The 14,691-nt window shown below is 57.0% G+C and overlaps 1 protein-coding gene across 2 annotated transcripts in view; it reads left to right on the top strand.

The window, feature by feature from the left end:
* WARS1 (tryptophanyl-tRNA synthetase 1) overlaps positions 1-13,936 on the top strand; it is a 31,655-nt gene extending 17,719 nt beyond the window's left edge. For both annotated transcript variants that reach the window (XM_023628400.2, XM_023628399.2), the window contains 5 exons: positions 4,856-4,956; positions 6,819-6,931; positions 7,138-7,311; positions 11,389-11,529; positions 12,703-13,936. In XM_023628400.2, the coding sequence (XP_023484168.1) occupies positions 4,856-4,956; positions 6,819-6,931; positions 7,138-7,311; positions 11,389-11,529; positions 12,703-12,864 (691 nt within the window). In that variant the 3' untranslated portion in view covers positions 12,865-13,936. The remainder of the gene's footprint in view (positions 1-4,855; positions 4,957-6,818; positions 6,932-7,137; positions 7,312-11,388; positions 11,530-12,702) is intronic.
* The last annotated feature ends 755 nt before the right edge of the window (positions 13,937-14,691 follow it).

Genomic DNA, 14,691 nt, shown 5'->3' with positions numbered 1-14,691 from the left:
CTCCCCAGTGTTCCCTTTATAAGCACTGAAGCCTTAGGGAACTAGGTGCCCCAATACAAAATCTGGCCTTTCCGCTGGCCAGTAATGAATTGATTTCCTAGTTTTACCTATTAGGTTTGTAATCACTTCTCTTGTTTCTGCCCTGTGGGCATGGAGACACCGAGGTGACCTTGAAGAAACCTGGTCTTTGAAGGAAGGAAGTAGGCCTGGCTTGGAGTGGCCGTCGATGTCGTCATTGTTACCATTTCCATGGCTCTCTATTTCATTTCTCTCCCCCTATTCCTTGAAGTGACCGGATCCCGCTGCTTGAACCCACAGACACAGCATGGGTTCTGCTGCTCGTTTTAGGACAGGGCAGCCCTGGTGTTGCCCAGTCACTGGCACCTTTTTGTGCAACCTCTTGCCACCCCCCCGAGGCCTCTCACGGCCTCTGGTCCCCCACCAGCCAGCGCCCTCTGTAAACGCAGACTGGGTCTCGTCCCCCACTCACTCCTTTTCCGCTTGTCCATCATCATCAGGATGAAGTTCTCACTTTCCACTTAGCACACAAGACTGTTTGTGATCTGGCCTCTTCCTCTCTGGTGTCTCTGCCACCTCTTCTAGGTGGGACAGTTTCCAGTTCCACATCCCCACCTTTGTCTGTGCTCTCCTCTGCCAGAGCTCGCCTCCATGACCCACCACTCCCGGCTCAGGGGAGCCCTCCACCCTCTTCCAAACACGCCATCAAGCGTCACCTTTTACTGGGAGCTCTCCCACCCGCAGCCAGGCTTAGATGACCCCTTTATTCCCCCAGCAGCCCAGGCTCCACCTCAGCTACATGTGGTGCAGTGTGGGGGTGGCCCTGTCCCCCTGGGTTGGTAAGACACACAGTCACGGAGTGCTGCCTGTGGCCTCCAGCCCTGAGAGCACAGCAGTGAGCGCACCAAGTCCCGGCCTTGCTGAACTTCGTTGGTGGGGGGCAGAAATGGACACTCTCAAAACACAAAGGTTTCTCCGTGGGTCGGCCCGTGGTGGGCTGGGGGTGAGCTTGCCAACCGTCCACGTGGAAAGCCCACCACATGAGCCACCTGCTTTCGGCACGTCTGAGAGAACGCGGGGTCTGGGCGGCCATTCCTCAGGCTGCCTTCTTCCTGGTACCTGAGGTTTCACATCTTCACCTGTGCTCGGCAACAACTTCCTTTTTTTTTCTTTTTTTTTAACTTTTTATTAAGATTATGATAGTGTACAACCCTGTGAAATTTCAGTTGTACATTATTGTTAGTCATGTTGTGGGTGCACCCCTTCACCCTTTGTGCCCTCCCCTCACCCCTCTTTTCCCTGGGTCACCACCAATCAGTTCACTTCGTTTCTATGTCAACTTCCACCTATGAGTGGAGTCATACAGAGTTCGTCTTTCTCTGTCTGGCTTATTTCACTTAACATAATACCTTCAGGATCCATCCATGTTGTTGTGAATGGGACGATTTTGTCCTTTTTTATGGCTGAGTAGTATTCCATTGTGTATATATACCATATCTTCTCTATCCAATCATCAGTTGCTGGGCACTTAGGTTGGTTCCATGACTTGGCTATTGTGAATAATGCTGCGATGAACATAGGGGTGCATGGGACTTTTGGAATTGCTGATTTCAGGTTCTTAGGATAGATACTCAGTAGTGGCATGGCTGAGTCATAAGGTATTTCTATTTTTAATTTTTTGAGGAATCTCCATACTGTTTTCCATAGTGGCTGCACCAGTTTGCATTCCCACCAGCAGTGTATGAGGGTTCCTTTTTCTCCACAGCCTCTCCAACATTTGTCACTTTTTGTTTTGGTTATTTTTGCCGTTCTAACGGGTGTAAGAGAACTTCCCTTTTCTTTGCAAACGTGGAGTAAAGCAGAAAACGCGTAAACCAAAGGGTCTCTCCTCCCTCTTCTTAGAAAGGCATTTTATTTCGAACCTAAGGTTAGGCGAGACTTAAAAGTTAAACCCTGAGTTTCGTCTAAATACTTGAGGATTTTAGTTTTTCATTGAAATTTAACTCAACATCTAGATGTTTGATTATCAGAGCCCCTTCCTGGTCTTCAGGAGCTGGAGGCACAGCAGAGCCAGCCTGCACCCTCTCTTTGGGTGGGAGGGATGTGGCAAGGGCTCCGTGGGGGAGGAAGTCGTTGGCAGGCAGCAGGTTCCACCCCGTCCCCCCACGTGTTTCTGGCCCCACATGTGGGCCCGGAGAGTCCTCCCTGCCAGGAGGCACAAGGGACAAAGATGCTGCACTGGCAGTCTGGAAGCCGGCGCTGCAGACCTAGCTCTGCACCTGGTTGGCATAGTTCCTTGGGGCGAGTCTGGACTTCTCTGAGCCTCGTTTTCCTGTGAAGTGGGGCATGGGTACTAGTACAAGGCTGTCCAGCAGAGGGGTGCAGAGGGCCCTGCCTGGGCTCACGGCCTGACCGCCACTCACTGGGACTCAGCGCTGACTTTCCTCCTCTCTGCCTGCCTGCTCAGCTCGGCTCGGCTCGGCTTGTTAGTCAACAGGCATCTATCGAGCATCCACTAGATGCCAAAGTGCTGGGGATACAGCAGCCGACAGAACAGTTGTCCAGCAGCCATGTCAGGTTACCTTCTCACGGGAGAGTCACGCAGGTAAAGACACTAGGACGGGTGATGGTGAGTGTGGGAAGACAGAGGAAGGGGCTCACGGCCAGGAGGAAACAGTGGCTGTGCTGCAGGCGTTGTGAGGCCTGCGTGGTTACTGCCCGGAAGTGCTTTGAGCCGTGCCTGGCCTGGTGAGCGCCCGGTGAACAGCCCTGTCTAATCCCTATCCCCCTGTGAGCCGTCTCTGGGTGCCTGTGTAAGGGATGGGTGGGGTCAGGTCCTCTGAGTGAGAGGGCTGGTGTTCTCCCCAGGGGCAGACTGTTCAGTCATCATTTATGGGATGCAGCGAGGTCTGTTCCTTGTCGCCAGGGGCAAAGCCTCAGCGTGCGGGCACTGTCACTCTGCGTGGGACAGGCACGTGCCCGGGAAACTGATGTCCCTCCTGGGGAGGGCTGCTGCTCAGGGTGCAGCCTTGCACTCCAGCAGCCTGCGCAGCTGGAGCGCCGGGCCAAGGAAGTGACCCGTCCTCCAGGAAAGATCCACGTGGTCTTCTTCAGAAACACTGCTCAAACACCCCCGAGCTGGAGCCAGGAGTTTGGGGATACTGTAGATTTTTCCTTCTTGGGGGCCTTGGGGACCATGTTGTGCAGCGTGACCCCAGGTAGAAGGGTGTGGCCCACCCAGCCAATTTGCCCTGGAGGGTTTACGGTTGCCCCACCCTAGGGATGCCTGGAGTCTTAGCTGGCCCCTGGGGCAGGCGGCTGCTTATCCTGGCCGAGTGTGAGCAGCATGAGGCTGCTGCTGTCCGCGGAGACCCACCCCTCTGTGCCAGCAACCGTGTTTCGGCAGCCGGCAGGGCCGGCAGCTTTCCGGGCGCCCATTGCTCTCTGCTCTCTGTTGTTCCCATTGCACTGAGCGGGCCTGGCCTGGGAAGACCTTGCGTGTTGCTCCTGGTGTGTCTTCTCTGGTCTTCTCTCTGTAGCACTATTCCCATCCTGACCAGTGCCCCAGGGCTGGAGCTTGGTGGGCAGTCAGGCTAGCTGCTCAGGGAAAGCTGACTCCACCTCCCCCTCCCCATCCCCGTCCCTATCTCCGTCCCTGTCCCTGTCCCCGTTCCCGTCCCTGTCCATGTCCCACTGCTGAGTGGGAGTCTGCTCAACTCAGAACAGACCCTGGTGTGGTGGCCTCTGCCTTTACACGCCTCCCTGCCTCCTGGCTGCCCCGACCCAGGCACCAGTGTCCCTGTACCCCGACGCTTTCACCGGCCTGCCCAAAGACATTCAGTGGTGGTCCATCCTTGGCCAAGTGTTCACCTCATCAGAAGCTGGGAGATGTGGTGAGAAAAGCACAGGCCTTGGGGCCAGACACGCCTGGGTTTGGATCCCAGCTCGTGTTCCCGCTAGTTCTGCGACGTGACTGGGCACCTCTCTTGTGAAGTAGGGGTGCAGCCGCCCCTGGAAGGGCAGTGCCTATGCCCCTGGAAGGGCAGTGTTGGCGGTGCTCAGCCCAGCTCCTGCCACACTCTGCAGACACTAGGAAACGTTAGCTTTCTCGCTCTTCCCTTTTCATCCTTATGGTCCCTGACACTTGGCAGGGCGTAGGGAATAAAGCTGCTGAATATATTAGTCAAAAGATGCAGTGTAAGAAGCCACTCTGGGTTCTACCCCCTCCCCATGTTTGCTTTGTCCTCAGCCTAGTTCCCTCTGGTAGCAGAATGGCTGCCACAGATCCAGGCCTCCTGTGCACACCCCCTTACCATCCAGAAGAGAGAGTCTGGTTGTTGAACCAGCCGCTGTGGCCCAGAACTGTTGACAAACCCTCCTTCCTGGACCCGTCGTTTCTGTCCAGATGCCCCATCTAGCATCAAGTCGCAGGTAGTCTCCCATGACACCGAACACAGTCCATCTCAGACAAAAAGCTTCGTGTGGCTCCCAGACTTGAAGCTCCATGGCACACTCAGCCATTGGCCCTGGCGGAATTTAAATGTTAAATGTTTCATGTTAGCCGCTGGGTCTGAATCTGGTTGTGTTCTTGACTCACTGGCTGGTCATCTTGTGTTGGTTTCACGCTGGTTTCCACCCTTCCCGGTCCGCTCCGCTGTTAAAGGCATGTCCACTTTGCGTGCTGCAGGTACCTTTGCCCACTGCTGGCTGCTGGGCCCCTTCCTCCCCAATCCGTGTCCTCACCCATATCTGGTCCACAGAGGTTGCCCATCTGCTGCTTTGCCCTCAGCGGGAGGCCACCCACTGGACCTGAGGTTTGATTCTGATGTCTTTGCAGGTCAAGTTCAGACTTCTACAGGAACGTGGTGAAGATTCAGAAGCACGTTACCTTCAACCAAGTGAAAGGCATCTTCGGTTTCACCGACAGTGACTCCATCGGTAAGGAGCCCGCTGCTGCCCCGCCCCACGGCCATCACAAAGGAGTGGCAGCATGGAGGCTGGGCTGGTGGACGTGGCATCTCTGGCCGAGCTGTCACTGAGATGGGAGCATGTGCACTTTGTCTCTTCAAGTAGTAAACCCAGAGGTGGGTTTTCCCAGAACGTAGTGAGCTAGGATGATGCCGTCGGCCACATTTCTGGGCCACGTGGAGCTGTACTTCAGGTTACCATCTGTCCCTCTCCTCAGCCCTCCATTTGAAGGTTTAGAAGAAAGAAAGAAAAGAGTATGGGTGATTTTGGCATGCCATTATTGGCTCCCTGGACCTCAGTGTCCCCATCTGGAAGAAGGGGCTTGACTCGAGGCCCGCAGAGCCCACCCCACCCTCCCTCCCTTGGCCCCCAGCTCATAGGCTCATGTTTTCCTGCCCTGTGCATGTTTATGTCCTGTCCAGAGATTTCTGTGCCTCTTTCAGATGCATTGGCCTTCTCTCCTTTCAGAACGTAGCTCCTTGAGCTGAGAATCAACCCTTGAGACTGGTGGCTGGGTCTCCTAATCCCCCACACCTGGGGCAGCTCCCAGGCTGTGTCCACTGGGCTGCGGGAGGGAGTGCCCTCCAGGGCCTTCTGGAGGGGCCTGCGAGTGTAAACACGGAGAGAAACGCCACAGGGAGGCCCTGCCAGGAGGCTCGGCACATCCACAAGCCTGACGTCCCGGTCACATTCACTCCCGACAGTTGGGGAGTGAACCCTGTGCTTTTGGAAGGGCTCTGTCCCTGGAGGCCCAGCTGGCAGAGGGAAGCTGTCTCAGTGGAGGCTGCACCGTGCGAGTGAGGAGACGGTGGACATAACGAATAGCTGTACACACACAGTTTGCTGCCAGGAGACCTGGGTTTGAATCCCGGCTCAGCCAGCTGCTTGCTGTGTATTGGCTTTGGCAAGCCATGTCAGTGAGCCTAAAGGTGCACGGTGTAAAATGGGGGCGATGGTGGTGCCTTCTCGTAGAGTCGTGAGGAGTCGAGGAGCCCAGGGAGGGCCCTGAGCACAGACCTGGCCCCCGCCTGCAGGGAATGGCCACTGCCACTCTGTGCTTTAAGGGGGCGCTGGTGGCAAGGGCAGCCATCCACTTGGTCCCCCAGAGGAAGACAGGAACCCAGAAATGGGGTGTCTCTTTCTGAAGTGGGGTGAAAACAGCTGCTAGGAGAGGGCCTCACAGGGTCAGGACTTTCAGGGGAGAGGAGAAGCAGCACCCCGAGCTCACCTGGCAGCGCTCACCACAGCTGGGGCTGCATTCCCAGCTCAGCTGGAGCGTGCGTGCGTGCGTGCCGGCCCAGCCCCGGGAGCCCGGGACACCTGGGCGGCTGAGAACCCAAGTAGCACGGCTGGGGTGGACTGCTGTGACACTGACACCCCTTGTCAAGGGTCCACTTCTGCAGGTCTAGGCAAGTAGCAGTAGCAGCATTAACAACAACATCCAAAATGCTGGGAACAGTTTTGTGTACTAAGCCGTCATAGTCGATGGTTGAAGAGGAGGAACCACCTGCATGCCCGATGGGGAGAGGGCGGCACTTTCCCGGGACGGGATCGCTTCGGCAGCAGCGTGGGTGGGCGTCACAAAGGGGAAGAGGGCAGGGGACTGACGAGTGTAGCCACAGACTGCGCGGAGTAAAACAATGGGCGACAGGAGGCTCCAACTGGGACTGTCGATTTCTTCTTCTTTCCACTTTCCTGTGGTTTTCAGATTTTCTCTAGTGATTACAACTTTTCTAACGGGGAGAAAGCCTCCTTTTGTGCGTCCCTCTCCCTGGGTTAACAGCCGGAGCAGGAGCGGGTCTCGTGTGAAAATGTTCTGTCCTCGCTTTCAGGGAAGATCAGCTTTCCTGCCATCCAGGCGGCGCCCTCCTTCAGCAACTCCTTCCCCCAGATCTTCCGGGACAGGGCGGACATCCAGTGCCTCATCCCGTGCGCCATTGACCAGGTCAGGAGGCACCACCGGGTTTCTCAGTCCGGCTGTGGCAGGAGGTTCCTCGCACTTGGCAGTGGGAGGCTGGGGGGTGGGGGGTGGATCAGTCGTTACACTAATTGGAGACTCAGGAGCTTCCTGGGAAGGCCCTCGCGTGTTGCTCAGGGCTGAGGGCTGGCCCATTCCTTCCAGCTGTCCTGCAAAGGCCCCTCTCCCCGCAGGATCCTTACTTCAGGATGACGAGAGACGTCGCCCCCAGGATCGGCTACCCCAAACCAGCCCTGCTGCACTCGACCTTCTTCCCCGCCCTGCAGGGCGCCCAGACCAAGATGAGCGCCAGCGACCCCAACTCGTCCATCTTCCTCACGGACTCGGCCAAGCAGATTAAAAACAAGGTGAGCACGGCTGGGCGGAGGCGCAGCCCGCACGAGCAGATCCACGCCTGGGAGAGGCGCGCACGCACCCTGCTGTCCTCTGGGCGTCCTGGGATTCCAGGACCAGGGCCCGCTCCCTGCCAGCTCGAGGCAGCCTGCCCCTGTTCCCAGATTTAAGGTAAATTCATTTTGTTTGTGTCCTCTCGTTTAGGCAAAACTTTAGTGTTGTGTTTTGTTTTTTTTTTTGCTTTGCTTTTCTCACCAACCCTCTACTCTGGAAGCAAAGTCATGCCAGTTTCCTTTAAAGTTACAATTAAACAATAGCAAAAACGTTCAGACACTTCTGAGCACCGGCTGTGTTCCAGGAGCTGGCCCAGGTGCTTTGCTGGTGTTTTCTGCTTTCGTTTCTCTCCGGGAGATAGTGTGTTCCTTCTAGCAATGAGGAAGATGAGGCCCAGAGAGGAGGGCCAGCTTGACCTAGTTTCCGCCGCTGGAACCAGCAGGGTGCCCTACTGGCCCCGGAGCAGCCGTTCCCAAGGTGGGGCTTTGGGGCCGAGAGTTCTCGCTGAGATGCAGTGACGTGTCCTCTGACAGGACGGTCGTGTCTGGCTGGGGAGTGCTGTGCCCGGCCGGCGTGCTCTGGGTGCTCAGTAAATATTGGTCAACTCACCAGAGAAATTCACGACAGGCGTTGAACTTCCTTGTTTGTCAGGGCTGCACTTCGGCTGCTCAGCACTGAAGTGCGAGTGTATGGACACTCCCCTCGCTGTCGAGCAAAGCTCTTGACATTTTATTTGGAACCGAGTGTGTGTTCGCGGGTTGGAAGATTACAGTAGGAGTGACATAAACTGTATTTGAGGCATGTAATGCAACCATCTGGGTCACTCCCCGAGCCCTGACCCTTCTGGAAAGCCCCCAGCAGGTTCTGGTTAACAGCGGGGGAAACCCACAATACCAAAACTTTCATCCAGGAAACGGTTGCCGCCACCTCTCCAGCCCTCGGTTGGAAGCTGGTGTAAACAGGGCTTTTTCTTTCCCTTTCACTTCTGGCTGAACTTGTAGCTCGTGGAGCGCAGAGGAGGGGCGGGGGAGCACCGGTTCCTTCCTGCAGAGAAGTCGTTTGGTTTTGTTTTAAGAAGTTGTTTTAAAGAAGTCATTCATGGCTCTGGGCATTCTCCATTGACTTAGGGGCCAGCAGTGAGTGTGAGGTCAGGGACCACACAGGCTGCAGGACCACCAGGGTCACGAGCCTGTGGGGCAGGCCAGGCCCTCGTTCTCAATCCCCAGGCCCACCTTCTGCTCCAGAATCAGAACCTCCACAGCAGCCAAGCACCTCCCAAGAATGACAGCAGCTGTGCCAGGGACACACTGCCTGGCCCCGCTCACCTGCCCTTGCTCCCCTGGGATCTCTTGCTCCCCTGGCATCTCATTGAGTCCCAGCAGCCGCCCTGGGGGCTGTGTCCATTTGGTTGGCAAGGAAGTCAAGGCTCGAGGATCAGGCAGCTTTCCTCCATTCCCCAAGCTGGGAAGCAGTGGGGCAGCTCCGCCACCCGGCTCCGCCCTGCACGGCCTCTGCGGCCCAGAGTCGGGGCCTGGCTTATCTGGGCCCTGCTATTTCCCTGCTGTTGGCCAGTGACCTTGGCTCTCTAGGTGTCATTTGTGAAGTGGGAGCAGCTGTGCTGGCTTCATAGACTTGAGGCTTACGTGAGAGCACATAGAGAAAGTGGTTGTAAACTGCAGAGTGCTGTCCAAATTTAAGATTTTAGTTCAACAAGTGAGTAGTTGGACAGTTTCTTTGTAGTGCAGGCCAAAACAAGCCTCCCGCAGGCCATTGCACGGGCCCGTGAGAGCCCAGCCAGACCTCCGCAGGCAGCCTTGGAAGGGTGGCGTCTCTGCCGCCAGGACGAATGTCTGTAATGCAGTTTGCCAGCCTGGCCACACTCGTGATTTCTGATCACAGGACCCCTTTAGTGCCCCGCTCCCAGGGCTCACCTCCAGCTCCAGGGTCAGAGGTCCGGTGGCCCATCCCCGCCCTGGGTCTTGGGCCCCTGGGGACCAGCTCAGCCATCCCACTGGATGGTAGCAGCCAAAGCTCGCTAGCTCTTGGAGATTGGTGGTTGATCAAGTCCTCGTCCCGCCGCCCCGATATCCCCTCTTGGCATCGCTTCCTCTTACACTGAGTCACACTGGTTTCGGTGGTGCCTCTCACCTGCTTCTGTCATTTTGGATCCCGCCAGCCCCACCACCAAGACTGCTGTCCACTCTAACTCAAACCCGTTGTCCTGCTGGTTTCCTGTAAGTTAGGCCCCAGCACCTCTGGGGACTGGCCAGGTCCAAAACCAGGCCAACCGAAGCCGCTCCTAGAAGCCTTTGAAAGCCTGGGCATGCCAGGAGGCTCTGCCAGGCTCCCCCTCTCGCTGCTGCAGCCCACAGCTTCTTGACACTCTGTGCCTCGTTTTCTTCACTTATAAAGTGGAGATGGCAATACCAAGGTCGTTGGGGATTAAATATTTGTAATAATGGTAGCAGCCACCACCAATGGCAAGTCTGCTGTGGGCCACCACTGGACAAGGGGTCTGCCAGGGAAAAGTGATGTGTGGTGGTGGGCGGTGCCCACACATCTTGGAAATAAGCCGCAGACACGCACTTCCCCGTCCTCCTCTCAGACAAGGGCTGTGGACTGTCCCCAGGCCCCTGCATAGCCTTTAGAACCACCCCTGCAGCCTGGGACACTGTCCTCAAGACTTCCCTCCTGGCACTGGGGCACCTGCCCTGAGGCCCTGGCTCCCTGGCCAGGGGTCTGCGCCCAGGAAGCTGTCCATGCCGGTGGGCCACTGCACAACGGCGACTCCGCCAGACAGTGCGCCTGCCCAAGGACGCACAGACCTCAGGAGAGCCTCATACAAGGTGGTTTTCTCTTCTTTCTGGTTATCTTGTGTTTTCCACAGTTTTTGCAGTTTGCATACATTGATTCTCTTTTGTAACTTGCTCTTTTTTTGTTGAGGAAAGGGAAGTTGAGACTTGTTATCTTTGTTCCTCCTGCCCTGGCCCACCCAGTGGTGGCCACCTGTCACCAACTTCTCTCTGTGCAGGGCCTTGCCCAAGTGCCGGGCACCTTCCGCTTTCCCTGGCAGCCCCTGGCGGCACCCTCCAAAAGGAGATGGGTTCCCTGATCTCGCTCGTGCCTGATGACCTCTGCCCCTGACGTTCCCTGCTGCTTTAGACCACCCCAAGTACCCAGTTAGTAATCTGCCCTGGGGTCCTGCTGGGGAGACTTATAAACGTCTCAACTTAGAAGTCACTGACTCCACATACCCTTCTCCACATCAGAATTAAAATTAGGGTGATGTTTGCACCTAGTAGGTTTCTCAAATCCTCGCAGAAAGAACATGGAAGAACTTTGTCCTTTTTGGCTTTTCTTCTCTCGTCTCTTGGCCCTGATTTCTCCAAGATTATCTTCAGTGGTTCCTGAAAACCATTCTCTCAGCGTCTGAGTCCTCCCGGCGTCAGCGCCTGAGGCTGCATGTCTTCAGGTGGGGCCCTGCTGCCGCCCCTGGCTCCCTCTGCCCCTTCCGTGGCTTCTGCGTTCCCTTATGAGCCGTATCCTTGTGCCGCCGCTTCTCCTTTCCTGGGAGAAGGCAGCAGCCTTCGCGCTGCCTGGGGCTGCTCTCCACCCTCTGTCACCAGCACGCCTGCCCCGGGCGGGCGGCGGCGCCCCTGCTCGTTGTCTCTGTGACTCTGAGGCTGGCTTGTGTTCTTCCTCTTTCTGAAGGTTGTCGCGAGAACACTGTAGGACGTTTCCCTCAAACTTCACACAGCTGGAGTTTGGCTTCCCACCTCTGCTCTGTGTCTCTGGGGAGAGGGTGCTTCAAAGCGAGTCTGCCCCCCCTGCTGTGGGGAGCCCCAGTGCCGCTCACCCCCAGGCCTGGCAGGAAGGAGCCGTTGAGGGGGCGCCTCCCACTGTCCGTGAGCCTCGGCCGCCCCTGCCCGGGCTCCAGCGGGGTAGAAAGCAGTCCCGGGCCTCTCCGCATGGGCTCAGCCAGTCTGTACCCGCGGGGCTGGGCTGACTCGCACGTCCGTGTCCTCTGGCTGCTGCAGGTCAACAAGCACGCCTTTTCTGGAGGCAGAGACACTGTCGAGGAGCACAGGCAGTTTGGGGGCAACTGCGACGTGGATGTGTCCTTCATGTACCTGACCTTTTTCCTCGAGGACGACGACAGGCTCGAGCAGATCAGAAAGGTGAGACAGGGCCTGGCCCCCAGCCCCCTCACACGGGCCTGGAAGGTTCTAGCAGCCACATTAGGGGCGTCAGAGCTTCCTCCATGCCTGGGCCTTAAGAGCTGGTGCTCAGCTGAGAGGAAATGAAGATTGAGTAGGTCGATCGCATCGCTAGTAGTGTGCCAGGAGCCGCGTGAGCAGGTGGCGCACAGAGAGAAAGTACGAATGCTGTTGAGTAGCCACAGAACAGCTTAATCTCTCTGGTGGTCAGAGAAATATCAGTTAAAACAAGACACTGTCACAGCCGAAGCAGTGCCCCGAGTCAACGGGTTGGGGTCTCCCTGTCGTGAAGCAGATGCTCCGAAGCTTGGCAGGGTGCGGGTGTCCAGGCCCAGGCCCTCGCCCAGCAGCTTCCCGTGCGCACTGTGCCTCAGGTTTCCCACTTCCTGGGACCTCTCCCGAGGAGCTCATCTTGAAGAAGAGAGAGCTCTCCATACATAGACTACGAATGATGACAGCAGCAGGTTCAGGACAGACTCCATCCATACAGCAGAGGAGACGTGAGCCAGTTGTCACAGGTGATGAGTCCGCAGGCGTGAGGTTGTAGTGACAAGAGTAATATGCCTGGGACAGTGGCGACAGGGTCCCAGATTGGAGATGCAGCGCGGTCAAATATGTCTGAATAAAATGCATGGGGACAAAGGTAGAAGAAAACACGCCATCACGTTAGCAGGGCCCTCCTGCCACCCGGTCTTGGCTGCACCAGGGGCCCCCTTGACTTGCTGCCGCTTTGTGGCTCGGGTACTTGATCAAATTTGTGCCACAAGTACATGTTACTCCCACAGTCAGAAAACAAAAGAAGATCCTGCAAAGGTTTTAGAGCAGCTGGAGGGGCTGAAGGGAGCAATCACTTGTCCATGTGCTCGGAGCGCAACCAGGCCGGGCAGGCGGGCGGCTGCGGGTGACACTTCCTGTTGTCCCTTCCACCATGTAGAGCAGGTCACAGCTTCTCATCAGAGCCAGGGTCTAGTCATTTCAAGAAGAGTGTAGTGTAAGGTGCACGTTCTTGTACTTCTGGGCGCCGCCCATGCACCAGGCTCTGGGTAGGGGGGTGGTTGTGTGGGCTGCTGGCTGCCCAGAGGAGGGAGGTGCCCGGGGTGCCAGGTGGGTCTCACTGTGGTCTCCCCCGGACAGGATTACACCAGTGGAGCCCTGCTCACCGGCGACCTCAAGAAGATCCTCATCGAGGTTCTGCAGCCCTTGGTCGCCGAGCACCAGGCCCGGCGCCAGGAGGTCACGGACGAGGTCGTGAAGGAGTTCATGAGTCCCCGGAAGCTGTTCTATGACTTTCAGTAACACTCGTTTTATGGCCACATACCCCACCTTAATTGCTTCGCCACGCCCCTTAGGCTCTGCCCCAGGGTGATTGCTGGCCTGCGGTCTGCAGGCCGTGTGTGCATGTCAGTACTGCCTCTTCTGTGAACGTCATCCTTTCTGTCGCTTGTGAGCACAGCCCTGTGGGGGGATGGTGCCAGATGACGTCGTGTGGTCAGACAGACTGGTCCAGCTGGAGTCTCTCCCCCAGAGCAGCCCAGGGATGTGGCGCCCTCGGCCAGGTGTCCATCGGCCAGCCTGTTCTAGTCCCCAGCCCCACTTCCATTTGAAAGCATCCGACAGTTCCAAATATACTCTCAAAACCTGCTCCCTAAAAGCCTATGTGGTCTGTGCCTGTCATCAAACTAGAAAGTGCTTCGAAAAGTTAATGTGGGGATGCCAACGAGCACAAGATGTATCTCAGCCCGTGCTCCAAAAAATAAACCACATTGCCAGCTGAACACTTTGCTCTCTGTTTGACCGCGAGATCTCCCAGTTTGAAAGCTGCTTTGAGCATTGAGTACTGGCCAGAGTTGGCCAGTTTTTATTAAATTGAGTCTTTTGTTGGTGAAACTTTCCAGTTTATTTACAGAACTCCAGACCATGCATGTTCTCCACTCCAGAAATCATGCTCTTTTCCCTGGACACACTCATGTTTTGTTTCCACCAAATAATGCTGGACACTCCGGCCTGGAAACCGACGGCGCTTTGCTCCACCTGAGCCAGGCACTGCGGGTTTGCTGCCTCTGCAGATGCTTTTGTTTTGACACTTGACTGGCATGGAAGTCTGTCTGCACAGAGCAGTGCCCGGCCCGCGTCCCCCGGTGGGTGGGCGTAGCCAGAAAGCGCACAGCAGCCCCTCCCTGAGGCCCTCAGCAGTGCGTCTGTGGGAGGCCCGCTGAATTGTGCACCATGTGTAGTTTTGGAAAACCCGAAGACATACCTCAGGGAAAGCCCTTGGTTGAGGTGTCCTTCCTGGAGTCGCAGGGTCCACTCCTGAGTGCTTCGCCCTTGTGTTGCTCATTGGTATAAATAAACTTCCTCTGGTCCCGCCTGTGTTGCTGTGTTCTGTCCCAGGCTACAGGGGGCAGAGGCCTGCTTCAGGCCCAGGGCTGGGCTGCGCCTGCTGGTGAGAGCCGCGGCCCCTCCATGGATGGCCCGAGTCTACTGCGCCCCGTGGGGATGCTTGTGGCTTGGAGACACACTGTCCTGGAGCCCCCATGGCCCTGAGCTACAGGCTCCGGGAGCCAGCTGGGCAGCAGGCAGCCCTTACCTGCCTCCCTGGGGCTGGCTCTCACCTCACTCAACATTGCCAGCAGCCCATGGAGAATGCAAGCAGATGTCCTCATTTTGCGGATTAGGGAGCCGGCCGTGGGGTGGTCAGAGGTGGCAGTGACGGAGCCAGGCTGTGAGCTGGGCCGGCCCGTTCCATGGGGCCCAGAGCAGAGGCCCAGCTGTAATGGAGCCTTGGGCCCACTCTGCCCACCCATTCTTATTTTGCAAGTGGGGAAACTGAGGCTTAGGAGAGGGCAATGTGACTTGTCCAAGGCCACACAGTGAGTTTGTGACAGAGCAGGCCTGTCCGGGCTCTTCTGTTCTGGTTTCCACACACACAGAGGGGCTGTTCTACAAACGAGGGGCTGAGGGCTCCCCCAGGAGGCGCTGGGGTACGAGCATGCATCGTGACCTCGTCAGCGTCTCCTCTCCCGGCCTCAGCTCCCCTGGCTCAGCCCCCAGCCCCTGCTCACCTGGCTGGCTGTGGCCGTGCAGGTTAGCCACCTACAGAGGATGGCGAGGCTGCATGGCCCT

This window comes from Equus caballus, chromosome 24, assembly GCF_041296265.1.
Source record: "Equus caballus isolate H_3958 breed thoroughbred chromosome 24, TB-T2T, whole genome shotgun sequence".
NCBI classification, from domain to species: domain Eukaryota; kingdom Metazoa; phylum Chordata; class Mammalia; order Perissodactyla; family Equidae; genus Equus; species Equus caballus.
Note: the sequence above shows the minus strand (reverse complement) of the source record. Positions and strands in the feature narration are given on the sequence as shown.